This window comes from Ipomoea nil, unplaced genomic scaffold (assembly GCF_001879475.1).
Source record: "Ipomoea nil cultivar Tokyo-kokei standard unplaced genomic scaffold, Asagao_1.1 scaffold2926, whole genome shotgun sequence".
NCBI classification, from domain to species: domain Eukaryota; kingdom Viridiplantae; phylum Streptophyta; class Magnoliopsida; order Solanales; family Convolvulaceae; genus Ipomoea; species Ipomoea nil.
Window position 1 is genome coordinate 2,406,430 of NW_017619354.1, and position 23,205 is coordinate 2,429,634.

At 35.5% G+C, this 23,205-nt stretch overlaps 3 protein-coding genes across 6 annotated transcripts; 1 reads left to right on the plus strand and 2 right to left on the minus strand.

The window, feature by feature from the left end:
- Positions 1-661: 661 nt before the first annotated feature.
- Positions 662-3,476, plus strand: LOC109161959 (pentatricopeptide repeat-containing protein At1g79540). The gene has a single exon (XM_019310551.1). The coding sequence runs from the start codon at positions 820-822 to the stop codon at positions 3,175-3,177; it is 2,358 nt and encodes a 785-aa protein (XP_019166096.1). The 5' UTR covers positions 662-819; the 3' UTR covers positions 3,178-3,476.
- A 120-nt stretch (positions 3,477-3,596) lies between these two features.
- On the minus strand, positions 3,597-10,163 carry LOC109161958 (pentatricopeptide repeat-containing protein At2g41720). 2 transcript variants are annotated; one of them, XM_019310549.1, is made up of 10 exons: positions 9,727-10,163; positions 9,279-9,451; positions 8,545-8,650; positions 7,203-8,312; positions 7,022-7,127; positions 6,725-6,929; positions 5,904-6,036; positions 5,728-5,832; positions 4,620-4,740; positions 3,597-4,193 (listed from the first exon to the last, which is right to left on the minus strand). In XM_019310549.1, the coding sequence occupies exons 1-10, from the start codon at positions 10,120-10,122 to the stop codon at positions 4,102-4,104; spliced, it is 2,547 nt and encodes an 848-aa protein (XP_019166094.1). In that variant the 5' UTR covers positions 10,123-10,163; the 3' UTR covers positions 3,597-4,101. The 2 variants fall into 2 exon arrangements, with proteins under 2 accessions (XP_019166094.1, XP_019166095.1); XM_019310550.1 differs by having other exon boundaries at positions 9,279-9,494; positions 9,727-9,842.
- Positions 10,164-11,107: 944 nt separating this feature from the next.
- On the minus strand, positions 11,108-22,633 carry LOC109161957 (villin-2-like). Of its 3 annotated transcripts, XM_019310546.1 has the most exons (24): positions 22,442-22,633; positions 22,282-22,315; positions 20,943-21,088; positions 20,682-20,781; positions 20,503-20,571; positions 20,187-20,423; positions 19,904-20,081; positions 19,660-19,792; positions 18,501-18,660; positions 18,273-18,423; positions 18,091-18,191; positions 17,837-17,995; positions 17,520-17,588; positions 17,371-17,439; positions 17,138-17,275; positions 16,019-16,147; positions 14,696-14,843; positions 14,548-14,558; positions 14,293-14,433; positions 14,081-14,206; positions 13,151-13,213; positions 12,355-12,655; positions 11,798-12,036; positions 11,108-11,698 (listed from the first exon to the last, which is right to left on the minus strand). In XM_019310546.1, the coding sequence occupies exons 3-24, from the start codon at positions 20,996-20,998 to the stop codon at positions 11,585-11,587; spliced, it is 2,892 nt and encodes a 963-aa protein (XP_019166091.1). In that variant the 5' UTR covers positions 20,999-21,088; positions 22,282-22,315; positions 22,442-22,633; the 3' UTR covers positions 11,108-11,584. The 3 variants fall into 3 exon arrangements, with proteins under 3 accessions (XP_019166091.1, XP_019166090.1, XP_019166093.1); XM_019310545.1 differs by having other exon boundaries at positions 22,282-22,633; XM_019310548.1 differs by lacking the exons at positions 22,282-22,315; positions 22,442-22,633 and adding an exon at positions 21,896-21,967.
- Positions 22,634-23,205: the final 572 nt, after the last annotated feature.

Here is a 23,205-nt window from a genome sequence, read left to right on the forward strand (position 1 = left end):
TCAGAAAAATATGCCAACTAAGCACAGAGAGAAGCAAGAGAAACATCATCAAGGGTTGGGAATAATGCAGAAAAGTGAGACCCATAAAAAAAAAGGGTGCATTGTGACAGCCTCGCGTGGCTATCACAATGGCGCTCGGCTGGGCGCGTCAGGCGGGCTGTCACACTATCTTTTATTTATTTATTTATTTTTCAAAATTATTTTTTTTTTCACTTTTTCTCTCCCATCCTATATTATCTTTCTTAATCACACTTACAAAAACTCCTTAAAAATTGTGAAATAACTCCACCATTGTGGATGCTCTAAGTTTGATAATTTAAAAAATTAATGATTAAAATAAAAAAAATAGTAGAGTTCTACTACATGTACTTCCTAATTTTACTCTCTAAATTTTACTTATTGATGTGACAGATTCTGATAAGTTATTTCTTCCATGTCGGTCCTAATACACTCTATATTAAGATTTAGTGTGTGAAAGTACAAGTTGAAAGTACAATATAAGAGTATATGTAGCATTTTCCAAAATACTAATAGTGAAAGGAGTAAATCCTGAATAATTATTTTTCTATGGTAACAATGAAATTTAGGTAGCGGGTTGGGGCATTGAGAGAATTACCAAAATACCACGTTGTTCAGTAACAGTAACTCAGCTGCGTTCGTGAAGTCAAAAGTTTCTCCTAATACATTTCCTCTCCTAAGTAACTCATCCACCGCAATCACCCCCGCCGCCGCCGCCGCCGCCACCGTCAAACGCCCCTCCTCATGAACCAATAATGGTAACTCCATTCCTCCGGCGGGAAGCCCCCTTCTACCGAAACGATGAAACTCCTATCTCCACTCCGCTTGCTAACTGCGAAGCCCAATTGTGGCCTTACACATCCTGATTTTTTGCCCAACGAAGTCCTCAACATCATTGACACTGTCACCCCCATGGAGCCCGCTCTCGACAAGGTATCTCATTTTCTATCATCTCAAGCGGTGGCCTCTGTTATTCGGGAACAACGAAAGCCTGAGCTGGGTTTTCGATTTTTCATCTGGACAACGAATAAAAAGCTTTTCCGCAGCTGGGATTCGCATAATTTGATTATCGATATGCTCGCCAAGGGCGGGCATTTTGATCTGTATTGGAAGACGCTCGAGGAAGTAAAGAATTCTGCAATGCCAATTTGTTCTGACGCTTTTGCGGTGCTGATCTCTGCGTATTGGAAGCTAAATAAGGCTGAGATGGCGGTGGAATGCTTCGGTAGAATGAAAGATTTCGACTGCAAAGCCAATCCTTTTACGTACAATGTCATCCTTCACGTCATGGTTCAGAAAGGTGTAATTTTGTTAGCTTTAGCTGTGTATAATATGATGTTGAAGTCGAATTGTTTGCCGAATAGCTCTACATTTAGCATTTTGATTGATGGGTTATGTAAGAGTGGGAATACACTGGATGCACTTAAGCTGTTTGATGAAATGAGTGGGAGAGGGATATTGCCAAATAGAATCACATATACCGTTATTCTTTCGGGATTGTGTCAGGCCAAGAGAATAGATGATGCATGTAGGCTGTTTAACTTGATGAAGACTAGGGGGTGTAGTGCAGATTTTGTAACTTACAACGTTTTGCTCAATGGGTTCTGTAAGTTAGGTAGGGTTGATGAAGCACTTGCATTGTTGAAGTCTTTTAAAAGTGAAGGTTATGTTGTTGGGCTGGAGGGATACAGTTGCTTGATTGATGGTTTGGTTAGAACTAAAAGGATTAGTGAAGCTCATTCTTTGTTTCAAAAGCTATTTGAAAATAATATTGCACCTGACGTTGTTTTATATACTATCATGATTAAGGGGTTATCTCAGGAAGGTAGGGTGAAGGAGGCGCTGGATTTGCTGAGGGAAATGACAGGGAGAGGTGTACTGCCAGATACTCAATGTTACAATACTCTGATTAAGGGGTTCTGTGATATGGGTCTGCTAGATGAAGCAGGATCTCTTCGGCTAGAAATTTCACAGAACGGTTGTTTTCCAAACACTTACACTACCACTTTTCTTATTTGTGGTATGTGCAGGAATGGTATGGTGAAGGAGGCAACGGATATCTTCAATGAAATGGAGAAGCTAGGATGCTCTCCTTCGGTTGAAAATTTTAATGCTCTTATAGATGGCCTATGTAAGGCTGGTGAGCTTGACGAAGCTCGTATCATGTTTTACAAAATGGAGATTGGAAAAAAGCCATCATTGTTTCTTCGGCTTTCTCAAGGCATTGATCCGGTTCATGACAGTGCAAGCCTCCAGTCAAGGGTTAAGAAGTTATGTGAGTCAGGGTTGATTCTTGAGGCTTACCAGCTCCTTATGCAGCTTGCAGATAGTGGGGCTGTTCCTAACATCATTACTTACAATATACTGATAAATGCCTTGTGCAAAGCTGGAAAGATTAATGGTGCTTTTAAACTCTTTGAGGAACTTCAAATTAGGGGGCATTCCCCTGATTCAATTACTTACGGGACACTCATTGATGGACTACAAAGGGTTGGGCGGGAAGATGATTCTCTTAAACTCTTTGACCATATCAGCAAGAATGGGCATGCACCTGGTTCCAGTGTTTACAGATCACTGATGACTTGGTCGTGTCGTAGGGGGAAGATTGCAGTAGCATTTAATCTCTGGTTGAGGTATTTGAGGAGCCAAGGTGTCCGGAGTGAAGAAGCAATTGAATTGGTTGAGAAACATTTTGAGAGAGAGGACACGGTAAAAGCTATCAGAACTTTACTGGAAATGGAAATAAAGTTAGCGGACTTTGATTCAGCCCCTTATAACATTTGGTTAGTTGGGTTGTGTCAGACGGCTAGACCAGAGGAGGCAGTAAAGATTTTCTATATCCTCCAGGAGTTCGGTCTGAATGTGTCTGCCCCAAGCTGTGTGATGTTGATTCACAGTCTCAGCAAGAACAGAAACTTGGACCAGGCTGTCAATGTTTTCCTTTACACTGTGGAGAAAGGTATCCGTCTGATGCCACGAATCTGCAACAATTTGCTCCGATCCCTTCTTCGTTCTCAAGATAGTGCAGAGCTTGTCTACGTAGTCTTAAATGGTATGAAGTCTGCAGGTTATGACTTAAGTGCCTATCTTCAATACGGTACAAGACCTCTTCTACGGCATTGGAACATAAGGGAATCAGAGAACACGTCACCTGGATAAGATTGATTTTTCCACTGGTATTAATTATGTCCAGGTCAAGTTTCCTCCTCTTCCAATCCTATATCCATCAAGATTGTTGTAAAACATGTGCCTCCTGCATTTTCTGTGCTTCACTAACCCAGTTTTAAATTTGTGTAACCCCATTGAGAAAGTTTTGTTTAGATTTCAAATATACTAAGTTTATTGGAGGTAGGGTGTAGCACGGATGTTTGTCCAACATCCCCAAGGTTTTTGACACACAGGATATTGTTCATTGAAATAAATTCATCACAGAAAGGTACATTCTACCATTTTGTTTCTTTAACTCTTATCAAACATGCATAAAACGTGTTATATAATATATATAAGGGCTAAATCAGGAGAGTGATTGCATTGCATGATGGTTTTGTGCATTAAGTATGGTCGAGATTTCCTTCCAGTTTCTTTAAGATAAAAAATTTATTTTCCTTCCAGTTACTTAGGGGCAAGTGGACAACCCAACCAAGTAGTTCAGATTCATAAATGAACTTGTTCACATCTTTACATAAACAACTAAACAAGTGCAATAAGGCTGTCAGCAACACTGGAAAAATATTGCTAGCGAAGCTGCATTTTACTCTGCATGTTGGGCATCACTTAACATCATCGATGCAGCAGATATTCATCAATGCAATTTAAGGTGGTGCAGTGCAGTGTTCAGTATAAGCATGAACGCAATGAGGCCAGCCCGCTAAACATGCTCTATTGAGAAATGGTGGTATGCCCCGCGTTCTGTGGAGCTATGACACAACTGTCTGTGGTCTCACGCTAACACATATTCAGCCTTGCTGCCATACTTCCTGTTAAATTAGCAACTCACTATTCTGCACAGGCTAAGTATTGAAGTAGTATCTTTTGGTCTTTTGGACTCCAAACATATCTCCAGGAGAAACTATTTGAGAATTGCTATGCCAGTATTTTCAACTCTCTCAATGTGTCGGTGTGGAGAGATCCAGGCAGGCTGGTTGTCTGATCTCCATATTTTGTTTTCATGGCTTCTGTCAAACAAACAAACATGTTACTAGCAAGACTGGAAATTGAAGCTTCAACCAGATATTATTCATATCCCCAATTACTTTAAGACAAGCAATAATTTCCCATTCCACTAATAGATGGTAAAAATGGTAATCAGTTATTTTAAGTTGGGTGAATCTAGTCTAGGGATTAATTCAAGAATGATGTATTATAAGTGGAGAAAGGACTTCACTTTTTTAAACTCATGATAATATATATAAACTAAAAGAATTATAGTTGCAATGTTCGAAAACTCTGTGGCCCAAGGGCATTCTAATAAAACAAATCCTGCCAAATTGCCACTTATAGAACTGACAAAATTCAAACATAATTTGGCAATATATTTAGAATCAAATTCACAGTTGTGTAATATGCAGATGAATGAATCAAAACTGAACATACTTACATACCTACTCGTTCTTTTATTATAGCAGCATACTCAGTTCCAACACTTCTCTGAGCAAAGAAGAGTATGTTTTGATACATTTCTTTTGAAGGTTGGATTCCTCCATCCAACATCCATTGCATCACCTACATCAAAATATTGTCAAGGGATTACTTTCCTCAAGTTTTTGAAAGAGAACATTTGTGAAATTGGATAAGTCAAAGGAGTTTGTGAATAATAGAAGCAAACATCTATACTGCAATAACAAAGCTCTGGAGTCTTATAAACTCAGCAAGAACAGACACTGTTGCGCTATTTACTGGGACAACATATTGCTATTTCTTTGAGGACTGAGATATGTCCAGATGGGAGGTCTGAAATATTTTCTTCTCCTTGTGTAGAGATGGAAATATCTCATGAACCATTTCAACTAGTCAACATAAAAGAGAATGTGAAGAAAGACCACTGTTCTTCAAATAATTAAATCAAGCTTTCTTCTCGGAGCAAAATACTTACATGATTTAAAAGTTAAAACATTAGTGCCTGTGCAAGGTTTGGAAAGTGGGTCAAGTGAATCTCCCAAGCAGAAAAATGCATCCAAACTTCCAAAGTTTTTGGGCATGTTGGAGATTCTCTCTTTGGTCGGGTTGCATTAGGGAGTATAATCTTTTACCTGATCGAAATTCTATTGAGCTTAATTCCACTAGTATAGGAATAGATCTCAGTTCTTTACTCTCTGAGTATCTACCTCTAGCTATAATATTTTACTCTTCTCCTGGATCTTATTCATATGTAGCATGTAAAGGAATGTTAATATTTTGCCTTTCTGTAATGTTCTTTTGCCTTAATTTTATACAATTGGGATAGCTCAACCAAACTCCAAAATCAGAACATGAAAATTGGATTTTGCAAATCCAACTTCAAGTTAGGTTGGATTTCAAGAACTGAATATTAATATTTGGGTTTGGTCATCCTGGTATCCAGCTCTCTAGCTGCCCAAATTCCACCATAGCATGCTCTAGAAATTCTGTTTAGTTGCACATGTGGTTTCAATATATTTTGCAAATCTACCTGCTTAATTGATGCCAAGACCATAATTAAGGAGTTCTCACTGACACCATATATATCCATACCTCAATGTATTTCCTCCAATTTCCAGCACTCAAAAGATTCTTCAACAAAATTGAGTACGTAGTTAAGTTGATTTCTGCACCTGATGTGACTATTTTGTAGTAAAACTGCATACACAGGAACAAATGTATTGGAAATTTTCAGTACCCAAATAACCATTTGAGAACTTCTGAATTACCTTTATCATGGTCTCAATCTTGCCGGATTTTCCAATGCACTGGAGAAGCTGATTCAGAATTCCAACTGAGATACCAGGGAGTGAAGCCTCCATCATACTAATAATTTCAGTCGTCATCTTCCAATCTCGTAATCTTTGGATATATAAAGTAACATTTTAGTTTCTTGGAAAATAAATAATATACCATAATTCATGACAAGAACACCTTTTAAGAACCATTAGAAGAAAAAGGAAAACTCCAGCAATTTCTTGTCAAAGCAGCCAACTTATACCCAAACATGTTATGAAAGTTAGAATCAGTTAAAGAGATGAACTTATAATGCATACATTCACATTTCTAATAAAACAAATAAAATTGAGAAACAGATTCCTATCTCGCAAATTTATTCAGGTGAATTTCTAGGGTTGTGGCTAGCATGTACAACTATCTTTCCATAGTGCAGATCAAAGAGATCAAGAAACATCATCCTGTAAAAAGAACGATATAATGTAGCAATTATATGACAGAAATCTAAAGAGCTATGTATGAAGTGCCAGACCAAGAGAAGCAGTTTGTAATGGTTAATAGTAAGCACTTTCTGCTTCCTAACTTTTATTCTTAGTTTTTTTTTTTTACCAAAGTAGATACTGCTTTGTGTTAAAGAAGTTCTTTGTAACTAACATTTGAACTTGACAACTTGTATCTCAAACATACAGCAGATATCATAAGTCAGCATGAGTTCATTTTTTCATGAATGCAAATGAAAATGCAAAAGTGAAATGCATAATTTTTAGCATCAACTTTCTGCGGGCATTAAGGGTGCTGAACAAGCAGGACTCACATGCTGCATGCAGAAACCATTTCAAAGAAAACAGCATCAATGAAAGGGATTTTCCTTTCTCTCATAAATTCTGCCACAATAAAAACTTTGGCTGGTTGACATCCTTTGTTGAAGGCTCTCATAAGAGATGAACAAGCAATGGAGTCTGGGATCACATTGTTTGATTCCATTTCTTTAAATACTTCAAAAACCTTCTCCAAATTGCCTGTAAAATCAATTTCACACATATTCATGATGTATATATTCTTTCAGCCAATATAAAACAAATTATTATGTAGCCAGTAGCCTATAACTCACCAGCGACACTGTAAGCATGTAACATTGTGGTATATGCAATAACATCAGGCTGAAAGCCAGCCATTTTCATCATGGAGAACATAGATTCTGCCCTTGCAAGTTCATCCTGAGAGGTAGGAAGTGAGGTAAGATTCCAGACAAGGTTGTAAAACGTATGAGCAAAATTATGTCAGTTACTTGCCTGTTTACTGTATGCACAGATTGCAGATGAATACACTTCCCTTGACAAAGGAATTTTCATTTCCATCATTTCATCAAGAAATTTTAGTGCCTCAGTATATTTTGACATTTTGCAGCATCCACTTATTAACACATTATATGTAACAGAATCTGGCATAACTTTCTTTTTCCTCATTGAATGGTACAGATCCAAAGCTTTTTCATATTCTCCAATATTCATATAACTTCCAACAGCTGAGTTATAGGCAACTGTGTTCAACTGTATTCCACGCATTTCAGCAGCTGAAAGAATGGATTCGATTTTCACCTTTTGACCACAGCGTCCACAGGCAGCCAATAAAGTACCTATTGTGACAACATTTGCTTGCAGACCATTCTGTTCCATTTCACGCATCACTTGTACTGCTTTAGCTAGATCACCATTAGAACCATAAGCATCAATTAGTGCATTGTAAGTCACTAAATTTGGTTTCAAGTTTTTTCTCTTCATTGTTTCAAATATTTCCGTTGCCTTCTCAGGTTGCTGTGATCGTCCATAGGCATTGAGTAAAGATGTATAAGATACAACATTAGGGTGTACTCCACTACATTTCATCTCATCAAAAACTAACAAAGCTTTTTGACTCATACCATGTTTAGCATAAGCACCTAGTAGTGTGTTATATGCGACAATGTTTGGTCTCACACCTTCTGCTAAAATTAAACTGAAAACAGCTTCAGAGTTTTCAATCTGTCCACAAACAGAATACATGTGCATAATAGTAGTGAATGTGACAATATCAGGATGGCATTCAGCCTTTTTCTCTCGCATTGAATTAAAAATTTCAACAGCTTTATCATATTTTCCAAGCTTCACTAGGCAATGCATCACAATATTAAGGGTTGTAGTGTCAGGACGGATATTGGTTCCTTTCATCAGCTCAAAATAGGATAGTGCTTTTGAATACTGTGCCCCAGTTTTATAGGCAGAAAGCACAATATTATGAGTTACCAGATCAGGTCCACACCCATTTTCTGTCATTTTCTTGCAAACTTTCAAAGCCTCTCTCCAATTTCCACTAGACCCACATGCATTGATCAAGTTGTTGTAGGTTGACCTACTTGGGGGAATCTGTAATTAAGACCAAAAAGGATGTCTATGGAGATCAAGATATCAAAAGCATGGTAGAGAGAAAAATGAATACTGTATTGAAATTCAAATAAAAGTATCTTCCTAAAGGTTAGCTTTATATCTAAGAGCTAATAAAAAACACAACGCAGAGAAATTATTGCAGATCAGATAATGAGAAATAAATAAAAGTTCACATCAAAACCAAAAATGTCTAATAAGGAAAAGTACACACCGCTGCACGGAGCATGTCTTCCATGATATTTTTCGCCCAACGCCACTGGCCAGCTCGACCATGTGCATTGATGAGAGCATTATAGGTTTCCGCATCAGGTTGACACCTAAAGGAACAAGGTGGGAGCATAAATTAGTATCAGCACTGAAAGTCAGCCAGCTTAAATTAGTATCAGCAGTGAAAGTCAATAAGTATGAATTTAATATGTTCTAACAATTTATAAACAGGGTGAAAAAACAAAACTGAAATGGCATCTGATGATGAATATTATTTTCCAGTATAGTAAATCAAACAATCTGACTGCAATAAATGATAGCAATGACCTAGTAGTTTCCTTACGATGACAGGTTTCACTTCTGCACTAGAAATGCATTCTGCAAACAACCTTGCAGATATTTTGGATATCTTTTGTCAGCACCTAAAGATGGAGAGAAAAGAAAAAGAAGGATTTTACACTATGAAGACCGGAAACTAAGCCACCAAAACCCACACCCACCTCAAATTCAGTTATTAAAAAAATAAAAATAAAAAATAAAACAAAGAACTTTAACTTTTAAGAATGACAGAATAGATTGCATATCTTCACAATTTACCAGCAGTAGCTTCAAACACAATAAAACCACCTAAAGTCTTGATAATGAATAAGCTTATGACCCCAGACCCCTCATTTCTTGTGGAGATAATAATACAACTAAGAACAAAAGATTTTTAATATTAAAAAGCTACCAGCTTACCTCCATTTTTGCATTTCAAAAAACAAGCCACGAGCTTGGTCAATCTGATTATGCCTTGCATGCAACCTGATCATCATGTTGTAAATATCACTGCGTGCACAATAGTTCTTTTGGTTCTTCATCCAATTGAAAACATGTACACTGTGCTCTATTGAACCGAGCTGTGTTATTTCCTATACCATTTCGAATTGATAACTCAGAGAGATTCCCATCACACTACTCTTCATTCAAAAGGATAGTTCATAATCATAACTCAAGCTTATAAATGACAAATGCCAAATAAAGATCATCATAGCAGTAACAATAAAAGCATTTCTACATATTACATTTAAAATTTTCTTAGTAGTGAACTGAATTGATATCACAATTAGACTAAATGAACAAATGCGGAGCAATTATAATCCTCCAAAGTTTCAAATTAAATTATTAGACTTTCGGTTGGAATTACCTTTATAAGAACTGGAAAATTCTTTCGGGCAAATCGACCGGCCCACCGGTTTAAGAGGCCATCAATATCTTCCCAGTGATTGAGCTTCATGATATTGGCTACCACCTCAGAGAGTGGCCAATCCTTCTGGAACCGGTCTCCGTCGACTCGCAAAAGGTTCCGTTTCGGCAAGTCGGATTTCCTGAGCCCGTCGATTCGTACGGAAACACTGTGGGTCCCTGTGTCGTAGTCCACTGCAGCTTGCTTCTTCTCCACGAATGCGTCCTCATTCTTGGACTTTCTGCAGTAGATTACAGACGTTCCAGGTCCGGTTTGAAATGGCGTGAGTTTAGGTTTGCACTGTGATGCCTTTGAGTCGAGCCTGAAAATGTCTAAGCTGTTGGGGAAGGTAGCCATGGAGATAAAGATAAACCTCTTTGTGAGATGGGTTTTAACTAACGTTAATGGAGGAGAAGGGTAGAATCGGAAGGACGAGGACGCCTTTCAATCTTTTGAATTTATAACATACACCCCTGAGCTTTTATTAATTTGGTTATGGACGCAAAGTTGTAGAATTTGAGTATTTGACACTAACCACTTGGCATCTATTTTAATTTTTAAAGCATATATTTCTCTTCAAATTCAATCAAGCAAACATTATCTTGAATTAAGATATACAAATTTTTATCATTACTTGCTATACATATACATTTGAACTTTTAGTCAAATTTAAGTGCAAATTTTAAAACCTTTAAAAAAAATAAATGCAATTTTAAAATAGTTCAAAAGTTCATTTACTTTTCCCTCTAGTTGAAAGTTAAAAAGTTGTTGATAAATTAACTAATTGAAATTAAAATATTTGATAAAATTAATTATTAAATTAGTTGATAAATGTAAAAAGATAAAAAAATAATTAAGATATTATTACTTTATTTAATGAAAGGTAGATAATGTCATTTTAATTCATTAATAAAAATTTAAAAAGAAAAAGGAAAAAAAAAAATAAATAGTCATGAGCCTTATTTTGAAACACTATTTGAAATAGTGTTTCAAAATAAACTATTATTTCTTATAGCTTAAGTCAATTGAATTCCGTAAATATTGAAAAAAAAAAAAAAAAACCTCTAATAAATTACTTTGAACTGGCAAAAATAGTATAATTAACTCTTAATATTTTTTAAAAATAGCATTATTAAATCTTAATATTACCTATTCTAAGTAAATTATGTAAATTCTAAGTGTACATTTGTTGTTGTTTTTTTGGTTAAGAACAACCACCTGTCAATTGGTAAGAGAAGAAAGCAGCTGGCATGAAACTGTAAACATTGGTTTCAAATGTGAATGATGAAAATATAATGCCAAATCGCATGAATGTCTGAATGTGGGGGGAAGAGGAGAAAGATGCAGCTAATAAAAAATTGCATTAAAAGGAAATGGTCGGGTGGAAAGTCCGAGTCCAAACCACTATTTGTCTGCATTTCATCATTCTGAGTACAAAGCAAAATACATATACACCCTTTTTGATCAACGAATAAATGATTGAAAGAAACTTAACTTCGAAAAATCACAAACTGCGCAAATCAAAGAATCGACCTGGCTGCTGTCATTGTAACTGCAATCTTTGGATCTCGGCAAAATGGCAGTATTAAAAGAGGGGAGTAAAAAAATCACTCTTCAAGCAGGCAGATAGCAGAAATTTGAAACTACCAAAAGCTAAAGGTATTTCAAAGGAAGATTGTAGAAATGCTAGATATTCTATCCAGGCATTATGTACCTATAAAAGATAGGTGGTTGCTCTGGCAAGAAAAACTTGTAGAACGAAAGATGAGCTTGAAAGAGGGGAAGAGTGGGAGAAGTTGCTTGGCTTTGGATGTGGAATCTAGAAGAGATCAGCCTTCTTTTTCTGCATGTCTTGTTTCCATTTTGGTATCTTATAGAAGGCTTCCTTCTTCATTCCAAGAACAGCCTCAAATTCCCCATCAGATAGATAAGCCTGGAAATCAATCATAACAATCAGAAACAGCAATGGAAAATAACCATTAACAATCAGAATGAAATATTGGATGCAGTTGTTACTGTTTAAGCCACAAACCTCTCTCCGTTTAAAATCAATCCCAGTAACAGGGTTCGCAGATTTAACCTTCAACCTTTCATAACTGAATATGGTCGGACTACCTTCACTGTTATTGTCATCCTGTTCTTGCTGTGTCTTTAATTCACACCCCTCACCATTGGCCACCGCCACAGGTTTAACCACCTCTGTTTCCTTAACTACAGGAGATCCTTTGGGATCTTCAAACGGAGAATATGTTTTTTCGTTCTCATTTACAGCTGCAAACAATTTTAAAACATGTCACCTTGTCCAAGTCTTTGATTCAGAAAATAAAATACACAAGTATATAATGATCAAATTTAACAAATGCTAGATATATGCACTTCTAAAATATTAAAAATTTCTTAGGCTGGAAATAGTTTGCAAAGATCAACATTATTAACATAGAAAATAATCAAAAGATCAAAACCTGTAATGCTATTTGTGCAGATATAATCATTCATGAGTTAGGAAATAAACACAAGCAATTTGATAGAGGAGAAAATCACAAAAATGGACGCAGAAAAACAGAGAGTAAACAGTTCAGATTTTGATACCAGTAGGACTTGCTTCTCTTTGTGTTAGAGGACTTTTACTTGATCGTGCAGGAGAGCGAGGAGTGGGAGAGCGAGTAGGAGAGGTATCAGTTGACTGTTTGTTTTCAGCAGTAAGAACAGAAGATAAAGCTGCTACTGCAGCTGCTCTTTGCGAACTCGATCGCGGACTTCTCGCTGCTGGCCTTGATGTTGCAACAGGTTTTGATGCAGAAGATGAACTAAATGCAGAGTTCAAAGCAGCTAAGGCTGAAGCTCGTTGTGTTGGTCCTGTACGATTTGTCCCATTGGATCTTGGATGATTCTGAAAAATAATAAAGAAATTCAGGATACATGCAATTCATAAGAGGTGACCAGCATAAATATACAGACTTCACATGTGCAATAAAATGTGATTACAAACTTCAGAAGGCTAACGTTCTAAGTGCCATTCCAAAAAAAAAAAAAAAAAGGTCCGCCAGACCCTTAGCATCCTTCCATTTGGTATTTAACTTGTTATGACTTCACCAAATTGGATGAGTCCACACTTTAAGAGAACTCAGATAAGATTATAGTAGTGATAGTTATTTATAGTTACTTATTATATAAAGGAATTTAAAAAATGGGCGATAGTTATATATTGCATTATAAATTTGAATAAGCATAACTATATCAATTTTCTATTGCCTTTCCCTCATATACCAAGTGGGTCTATTTTAGATATCCACCCCGAGAATCTATCTTCAATTGATATGGACATATGGTAGTACAGAAGAGAATTTACAGAAGAAATTGAATGCAACTCAAATCTACCAATTACCTCTGCACCCTGACCTGTTCCAAATAGTAGCGTGACCTTCTTTTGGAACGAGTTTCCAAGTGCCTAATTGCATAAAGATAAAAATAAATAACACGGAACTTGAAAGTAAGTTGTATTAGAGAAAAATGGACAGGTCACCACCACAAGACATTTGATGAGGCAGGCACATCAATGTCCAGAAACAGTTTATCCATCAAATAAATAATGTAATAATTACTCATCATGACAGTCAATAATATTGACAATGGTGAAGAGTTAGAAATCAGATATCACTGATCTATGGCATCATGGAATTGCACCTATGAAATAGGAAATTTGGAACTTACAACTTTTCTACTCAAACAGTTTTCTACCCTAAAACTAGATTTACTCTTTCCCATCAATACTGAACAGAAAATTTTGCTTCCAATCCTTTCATCAACAAAGAATAGTCAAAATGGAAAATCCCTTCTTTTAAATATTAAAGATTTATTAAAACAATTTGGTAGAATCCTATCTGGCTAACATTCTTGGAGGATTGTTTGGTTAAAAAATGAGATTAGTTATCCCAAACTTCCACCTTCCCAAAGACTATTCTTGTCCCTACTTTTAGTCCAATCTTCCAATCCCATGAACCAAACCCCTTTGCAGTATGAAATTCTAGCATCTTATCAGTTATCACTACTACATTATTCTGGACTGACTATCTAAAAATTTCTCTCATCTGATGCTTTATGTTTCTGGCTTTCACTAATATTCCCAAATAATGCATAGTTTAACCTGTTCAGCATGTACATTTAAAGCTCTAAATGTGCCCAAGTCTACAGCTTCAGAGTGAAAAACCAACACTTGCATGCCAAGAACATTTTTCCCTCAAGAATCATTCAAATCATGAATTCTGAGAATTATCAAAAGTAACACTGAAATTATAAGATAGACTTTGCAACATACAATAGCTTTTGCAGGATCCCACGAAAAATATGTCGTAAAGAAGCAAGGCTCATTTCCTTCTGTGACTTTATACAATGGAGCATTAGAAGATAATCCTTCTAAGCATGTAGCCATCTCAATGTATTTCTGCAATGAAACCCAATGATCATTAAAGCCTAATAAGAATGAATACACTTATGAGTATGCAACAGCAGTAGTAACTTGTGAATTACCTGCCCAATTTCAAAAGCATTTTGCTTTTCATTGGGATCAGTTGATTGACCAACCCAAACAAACACTTCTGCACGCGTGTCTAGTACTAAGACATCCTCAGTCAACAGATCGTCTTGAGAGAAGTTGTATACTTCTTCAACCTGGCCCAGGCAAGGATTGGTTTGAACTTTGAAGAATGAGGGCAGGGCGTAGGAATGAAATGTTTATACAAGGAAAGAAATTCAAGAACTTTAAGCTCAAGTTCCAGAACTCACCTCAAATTTTCCTGTGGAGGAAAAAACATTATTAAAGAAAATGTTAGTACAGAAACATAAATTCTTCTTGAATGGAATATATAAAAGGGCAAATCACAAGACCAGTAAAAATAAAAGCACTTTTACTACATCAAAGAAAACAATGTACCTTTGTTGATAGAATACGTGAATAAGTGAGGATCACGGACAGCCTCTGGGGCTACTTTCTTGCTGGTATAACTTTGTTTACCACCAATAGCAAACCAGAAAGCAGAGCTCTCAGTTCCTTCTTTAGTGTGTTTTGCAGCCACTCCTGGCTGAGTTCATTATGAAAATAAGAGCACATTAATTTTCATTATGCAGTAAAATTTATTAACACAACAAAAAACTATGAATCCCCTATGATTAACTGATCAAACAGATTCAGTTGGTAAACATGTATGAACCCTATTAAGGCAGCTGAATATGAAAGAGCAATGGAGAACTGACTTGCAAAAAGTGGGCAAGCACTGAGTAAAAATGAACTCACTTAATATGCTTAAGCGAGGCAACTTTATGATAACACAAGCTTTTTGCCTTTTTTGAGCTGAAGCAATGAAGCACAAATCACTAAAGTAGTAAAGTTATGCATTTCATTGAAATTTTTTCTGCTTTCAGCGAATCAGTTCCAAATTGCAAAGAAAATCCTTAAATTGAATAATTGATCCATGTTGCCATGTATGAAGTATCATTTTCTGGACTTCCTCTTCTTCCTTTTTTATTTTTTTAACTTGCAACAAAAAGCCATGAGACTACAATCGTGTAAATAACTTTCATTTTATTAGCATACATCAACCATTCAATGAAACACCTGAACTAATTTTCTAATAATATGAAGGCTATTAGAATTTATTTTAATTTCATAATTGTTGAAAATAGTTATTTTAAAGTTGTTGATTGTTAAGAAACTGGAACTCAATCAACATTTCTTTGATTTACTCATTTTTGAAAATTTGAAATTTAAATATTTTATTCTCTGATTATTGTTAATTGATTAGGAAATATTTATCCAATTTGGTAACTATTGCAAACTGAAATTGTGCAGAAGCATACTTTGTATAGCTTGTGGCCCATCCCATTGCACATTTAACTCATCCAGTCAATTTATTGAGTTGTCAGTCCACTGCATTCAATTTCTAGTACAACTACATGATTCAATTTCTCCTTTTTTATTACTTTTCTATTTCCGAAACTTAGAGTCCCTTCTTCATAGGCTTTGTTGCATGTATTGCTCCTTTGTTTACCCATGTCATGACAATTGAAGATATTGTGATGGTTAAAAAGTAAATTAGACAAATGGTGCAAAAGCTATAAGATTTTAGTATGCCTCTATATAAATATTTATTTTATTTTTTCCAATATGTGAAATTGGTGCTTTAGGCCATAGGAAAGAGGGAAGGGGGTATGTCAAAAGAAGGAACATCTTTTATCACAAAATCTCCATAAAGCATACCTTCAAGAATTCAGCAATCTTTGATGCTAATTGCTGCTGCTCATAGGTACTCTGGTTTCCATGCCAAGTGAACATTGAAGAGCCAGATTGAGCAAGAAAACACTCATTGGAGTTCAGAGAAGTTGCCACCTGATAATACACAAAACAAAAGAACTTTGAAATATAAGCCGTGCAACAAAGAACATGTGGTTAGCACGCCTTGCTTACACTCTAAGTTGTGAGTTTGTCTCACCATGGAATGTTAGGGGGTGTTTGGTTGGGAGGAAGGAATTAGGGAGGAAAGGAATTGTAATTCGGTGGGAAAAGAATAAGGTATGAATAATGTAGGAATTCAAATTACATTGTTTGGTAGGGAGAAATAGAATTATTGGAATTGAGAAGGAAAGAAGTGGTGTAAATACTAAAATGCCCTTGTGTAATAATAATAGTAATAATAATCAAGGATAGTAGTGTCATTTCATCTAGTTTTTCCTTTCCCACATCCATTGAATTGCAATTCATTGGGGTACCCCATGAATTGCAATTCAACAAAAGGAAGGAATTGCAATTCCCTCCAACCAAACAATGTAATTGAGGCTTTCATTGAATTACAATTCAATTACAACTAAACTACATCCAACCAAACGCCATGTAAGTGGGAAACATCCAACCTTGGGAGGGAGGGAGGTGGGGGGGGGGGGGGGGGGGGGGAGGTGGGGGATATGAAATTCATAATTACTTGCAAAACAGTGTAGAACCAGACTATGAAAAACAGAGTAAAAGAAAGAAACCTCTTTGGAGATTGCTTTCAAAGACCACTACCCAAGAAAGGACCAAATTATTGAAAGATCCATTGTTTTAAACATAACCTCACTGACTTTCTTTTTCTTTTTATTCATTTATTTGGCTGCAAAAAAAGGATTCTTATCTTGAGCCAGTGTACATGGTTTCAACCATACAAGATAGTAATGTGAAGTTCAGCAACAAGAAAAGTGGTTTGTTGAACAGGATAGATAATATTCAATATCAAGTTATCTTTAAAGAATCAACAGATAAAGCAACTGCTTCAAGAATATCTTGAAAATTACAAGTCAGAGTAGCCTAGATGGAAAAGTTGAAAGGCTTAAATTAAAAGCATACCGCATCAACTTGAACTGCTTTGTTATTATGTTCTGAAGTTCCAGATATCCGAATAAGAGCAACCGAATCAGCAGTGTAGGTTTCATCATTTAAGCCTTTGTCAGAAATGTAGTTCTTGTAGCCGGAGCTTAACCCACCCTATTTTTTTTTTTAAGGATATGAGGTAAAATTCAAGCCTTCTAGATTAGAGTTTAGCATTAAGATACCATAAAATAAGAAGGGAGGAGAAGTACCTTAAGGACCACCATTGGCTGGAAGATTGCAACAAATTGTGGTGGCTCTTTCCCTTGGAAAATTCGGCCCTGATTGATATCCATGTTAAATTCAATCTGACAATATCCAATTCCATATGGATCAAAACACAAGTAATAACCAATATTACCAGTACAGGTCTCCCTTTCAGTGAGTTGCACATTGTGGTAGCCAACCGAGAAGCCATCTTCTGGTCCTCCTGGATGCATAAAAACAGAACTCAAAGAAACAGAATACATCCTCTACTAATAACAAGATAAAAGAAGCAATATACTAATAATATAGTCGAAATGAAATTTTAAAACATCAATTTAGTTATCCTGGTCAGCTTGATTTATGATAGATTGGAATTACTAGAGTAGCTTCATAAATAATGTCATTAGCATGAAAACACTATATTTGCACAAGAAAAAAAAAAATGAAAGTTGATGTATAAGTTTTTGTTACCTCAACACTATCCTTCCCAATCCACCAGCACAAGTAATAATCTTCTTTCTTATCATTTGAGGGGTAGGTATATAGGACTATGTAGCAATCTCCACTGTAGAATTTACCGACATCATCTTTGGGAACTGGAGTCTTTGCACTTCCATTAATGCGCCAAACCTGATAAAGACCTCTGTTAGCATTCCATAACAAGTAGATAAAAAACAGCCAAATAAACACATCTTGACCAGTATGAACCATAAAGATAAGAACACCTCTAATTTTCCACCTCCTTCAAGCAAAGGGGGGACTTCCTCGTTTACAGTAACAGTCTTGCTTGCAGCCTTGATTCCAACACCTTGTTGCTTCAGCAAAGCTACAAGGATGAAGAAAGGACAAACTCAAAGTTAGTTCCTTGAAAACAAAATTCTGTATTTTATCAATCACTTTAATCTACCTGCAACTTTTCCTCTTCCCTCCTCAGGGGCAGGTGCTGACGATCCTGATGGCCAAGAATCAAACTTAGCCTTGAAGGAGTTTGTCTCGTTACCCTGAATGAGCTGAGTGATATGTGTTGACTTGGGTCTCTTTTGACTGCCAACAAATTCCTGAGAATACCATTCAGCATGTAGGCATAAGAGCCACTATCAGATTAAACATGGGGATTTAACAGCTAAATTTCTACCTCTGAAGTTTGAATAGCAGCTTTCTTCTCATCCAATTGTGTTAAACGGCCAACCCAAACAAATACCTCAGCACCACAATCCAATAAATAGCACCTGTTATTTTCCAAAATAGATTTGGAAAGTTCGCCATCTACAGGATTGACCTGACCATTAGTAATGCTGAAACAGAGGAAGAGGGCATTAGCACCTTGTGTGAGCATGTAAAGAGTATTTAACAGTTAACACAGGCAAATAGTGCAAAGCAAACAAGGGATGCCTATTCACAAACAAAGCAAGACTAAAGCTTTGGGACACTTAGAGTTGACCTAAAGAAAAAATTGGAACCTCACCATTTCAAGCTCAGAGTTATGCCAGCTTAGAATGTTTCTAACCATATAATCAGAGCTTCATCCAGTTCAGAAAGGGACATAATCTAAACTCCTTCAATTGATTGATAGTTCATGGAAGGTTTTTGGCTAAATTAATATATAGAAGAAACTATTAAACCCAAAGCTAGTTTACCATTTCAGTATTTCTAGAAGAAAGGTAAGTTTATGGAAAATTTTGATTAACATATCACATGGAAGGAACTATTGAAATAATAGTTAGTGTTAGAATTTTCTAGATGGAACATTTCATCATGATGACTTAAATCCTTTTGGCTTCCTAAGAAAAGGAAGTATGCCCAATAAACTGGGACTAAAAGAAACATGTGGATTAAGTGGTATGCAGAAATCACCTTGTTCAGTGATAGATCTCAAATCTGTAAAAGACAACTTTTATGTCTCTAATCATCAAGGAAAAATGGAAACATTAAAATAATTCCCTTATACCCTATTATATATTCCCTCTGCCCCATTTTGTGTGTCCAGTTCGATTAATGAGACTTGACTCAAGTTATTTACAATTCAACTTTTTGTAATACTTAATTTAGTATTAATAAATTAAATTTCATATTTAGAACCTATTTAGGCATTTAGCTCAAGAAATCATAATAGAAAAGTTGAAATTTTTAATAAAATGTTTATATCATCTTCAAACAAGAGTAAACTCAATGCTTTAAGTTTCCCTGCTTTATCAGAGCTATCAGCCATTTCAAGGAAATACTCCATATATAAATAACACATAATTTATGTAAATTACGCTCCTATTTGAAATACTTAAAAACTATAAACACACCTAAATAGCTTAGCAGGAGTCCTCTCCGGAACGATATCATCTTCGGTAGTAACCTTCTTGCCAATTGGAGCAAACCCACCAAAAAGCACCCAGAATTCACCAGAATCTGGCTCTGCCTGTAAATTTCCATCATCTGGAAAACGCAATTTCAGAATTTCATATAACCATTGGCGAATTATGCATAACTATTATTTTAGAGAAGCACAAAGGGGCATAATATTTTTCTTAGCCTTAAAACACTTACCTATAATAGCAACACCACACTTCCCCTCATGATATTTGTCCTTCAAAAACTGAATTACTTCTAATGCTTTGGCCCTTTCCTGAATATTGGAGTTTTCACCATTGAACTGATATATCTTATCTTTTGTATCCAGAATGAACACATCGTCATGGTTTAGTGTGGATCGAGCAAATGGGACCTGTGACAATTTGAATAGCATTCTCTTTACTGTTGTAGAACTGTAGCATAGCATATCTTATCAAAACAACGCAAGAGACATGAATTTAGTTGTATGTTTCCCTACCTGCTTCAATCTAACAACTCTTTTTCCTTTACAAATATATAACCGCGTTTCAAATTCTTCTTCCTCTGGTTTCTTAAATCCAGTTGCAACACCACCTTCCAACGGTATAATACATGGCTTAAAGTAGGACAAGAATTTATCAGACTCATGACCTTGTATTTCTCTGTGTTGTACTGCTCGCCCTCCAAGAGTTGCATCAAGCTCTACAGTTTTGATAGCAGCAGTTCCCGCTTCATCCTAAAGAATTGTCAACATTTTAGGAAAATGAAAATGGTAATTGATAGAGCTGTTGATAAGAAGAAATGTTATGCAATACCTGGCTAGTATCCTTTCCAATCCAAAAGTGTATGTCATACAAATAAGCACCTCCTTTACCAGCAGTTATCTGCAAATAGAATTGCAAACATTAAGAGGGAGTCGGTTACTGCTTCTATCCTAAAAGCTAAGTTCAGCCAGATAAAAAATAAATATATAAATAACGAAACTAGCATGCACCTGCAAGACGATGTAAGAATCACCCGAGTAGAATTTACCATGATCAGATTTTGGCAAAGGAACTGGTTGAAAATTCTCAATTCTCCAGATCTCAGTCCCTCTGCATACAGTTAGGGAGAACAGAGCAAAAATCTCTAACAAAGAAATAGCTCATAAAAGGCAGACAAGGCATAACGCATGTTCATTGCACTATTTCCTATCCACATGTGTAACATAAATAATCAATTTACTTATAAAGATACTGTAGCAAAAAAAGGATACGCTTTTTGTCCTGCTCCTTGAAATGCAGGTTCCAAACCTTTCACAGAGCCAGACATTGTGTACAATAATTAAAGTGCCTTCAAGAAAGGATAGTTAGACCTTCAAAGCTCCTAACTTCAGCTATCAAAAAAGTTCCACAAAATGAACTGCAAAGCAGAAAAGGAAGAATGAAAAATTAAGGAATATGGAAAAGACAAAATAATAATAATAATAATAATAATAATAATAATAATATTATTATTATTATTATTATTATTATTATAATTATAATAATAGTAATAATAATAATAATAATAATAATAATAATAATAATAATAATAATGGTAAGTGAACACTAATAACTTCCTGTAAGTTTATTAGTCTATCATGCAAAATAAGAACCAACTATGGTAAAAGGGAAACTAAAAGAGCCTTATCAATCGGAAACTTAAGAATCAAGGTGCTCCTTTCCCATCGCTATACAACCTTTCAGGAAAGTTACACAAGAAACTACAGAAGTTCAACCAATTGTTTGCAGTCCTCAAACAACGTCCATGGTTAACATTAATATTTGCAGTGTATATCTTCCGCCTATATCAAAGAATCTTCCTCATGCATTATTTGCGTACATTATGCTTAAATACTCTTGAACTTATTTGCAGACTTGTGATGGGTATAAATCAGAAATGCAGATAGAGCATGTATCATTCTTGCTAATGTTCCTATCTGGGCCTTTATCATGCACAAAATTAAAATCATATAAATGCTAAAGGAACATCAAAACAGATACTACCAGAAGAACATCCTCTACCTACAATCTTTACTCGGATAGAAGTAGAGCTAAATATAAGCAAAATATCTTCTTTTTTTTCTCCTTATTTGAACACCCCCGAACCCCAAATGTACCTCTAAAACTACTGCTTTATTTAATGCAATGCTATGACTAGGTAAAACGCAATGGTCTAGGTAGCCACCTTGCATATCGGGACACAGGGAAAAGCATTATCTTCAGAATCTGCATGCAAATCTCAAAAAATTGGCTATGGAGTCCATTAATCAAATTCACAAATTAGCGGACCCACAATTCATTAATCAATCATCTTCCGAAACAACAATCAGAAATAAAGCTCAAAACAAATAAAAACAGAACGAGATCGTGACCCACGTTCAACTCAACGAGCAAAACGAGATTGGCATTAACGAATGCGCACAATAAGCACATAAACAACAAACAGACACGGGATTAAAAAAAAAAAAAAAAAAAAAAGGCAGCAGCATTCCAAACACGATAAAATCGAAACAAACAATCAATCAATTCACGAGAGATCTGAACAATCTTCGAAATGGTCGATCGGCTCACCTTCTGAGATCTCCGCGTCCCTCCAGAAGATTAGCTGATGTTCAAAATTGTGGTTTTAGACATGGAAAATAAGGGAGAGAGTTTGACAGAGCTGACAAATTAAGAATAAAAATGAATAATGAATAATTGAAAATATGGCAAAATTTCTCTCTCTTGAAACCTTTACGAGATTTGAATGCGCAGAAGTTCTGGTATTCCTTTGCCGGGCAGAGAGTATATGCGAAAATGGAAAGAGAAGAAGATATATATATTATACGTAGGTATATATATATATATATATATATACGCAAACAGGTATATAGCTCCAGTCGGATAGAAAATGGTGATGAAGGTGAGAGAGAAAACACTGCATATGTTTTTTCTAATTGTCTAGCGAGAATAAGAATGTCAATCGGACTAATCTACTTAAATTTGTACTAATTTGCTTGATCGAACTTACAAATTTTTTATTAATCTAATTAATTTTTACAAATTAAAATTGGTTTACCCAACCCTAAAACATCATATTAATTATAACATTATTTAATCAATTCAAATCTTCAATTACAAATTCCAATTCAATACATAATGTGGTGTTTGTCAGCGGTTAGCAAATTGAGTTAGGGGGTTTAACTAGCTAATAGCATTGTTCTGTATTATATTTTTCAATTTAGAACTCAGCCAGGGCTGGTCTTGGACATGTCTGGTTAGGGCGACCACACATGCCCTAGTTTTTTTTAAAAATATTTTAGATATAATCTATTATTTTTTATTCTTACTAGGATTTTTTTAAAAAAAATTCATAGCTTAGTCTTAATTGTAATTGAAAATAAAACTGTAGAAAGAATTGACATCGAAATTTTGGTGAATAATTTTGTATTTAAATATGAACAAAAAATTACAATTTTAAATTAACTTTTGAAATGTACTCTTTCTTTGTTAAAT

Coding starts and splice junctions, on each gene's coding strand:
- LOC109161959 (XM_019310551.1), top strand. CDS start 820: ATGAAACTCCTATCTCCACTCCGCTTGCTAACTGCGAAGCCCAATTGT.
- LOC109161958 (XM_019310549.1), bottom strand. CDS start 10,122: ATGGCTACCTTCCCCAACAGCTTAGACATTTTCAGGCTCGACTCAAAG. Junction 9,452..9,726: donor ATTTTCCAGTTCTTATAAAG/GTAATTCCAACC, acceptor GAAATGGTATAG/GAAATAACACAGCTCGGTTC. Junction 4,194..4,619: donor TATAATAAAAGAACGAGTAG/GTATGTAAGTAT, acceptor TTTGTTTGACAG/AAGCCATGAAAACAAAATAT.
- LOC109161957 (XM_019310546.1), bottom strand. CDS start 20,998: ATGTCTGGCTCTGTGAAAGGTTTGGAACCTGCATTTCAAGGAGCAGGA. Junction 18,661..19,659: donor ACTCCTGCTAAGCTATTTAG/GTGTGTTTATAG, acceptor CCTCTGTTTCAG/CATTACTAATGGTCAGGTCA. Junction 17,276..17,370: donor AGCCAATGGTGGTCCTTAAG/GTACTTCTCCTC, acceptor AAAAAAAAATAG/GGTGGGTTAAGCTCCGGCTA.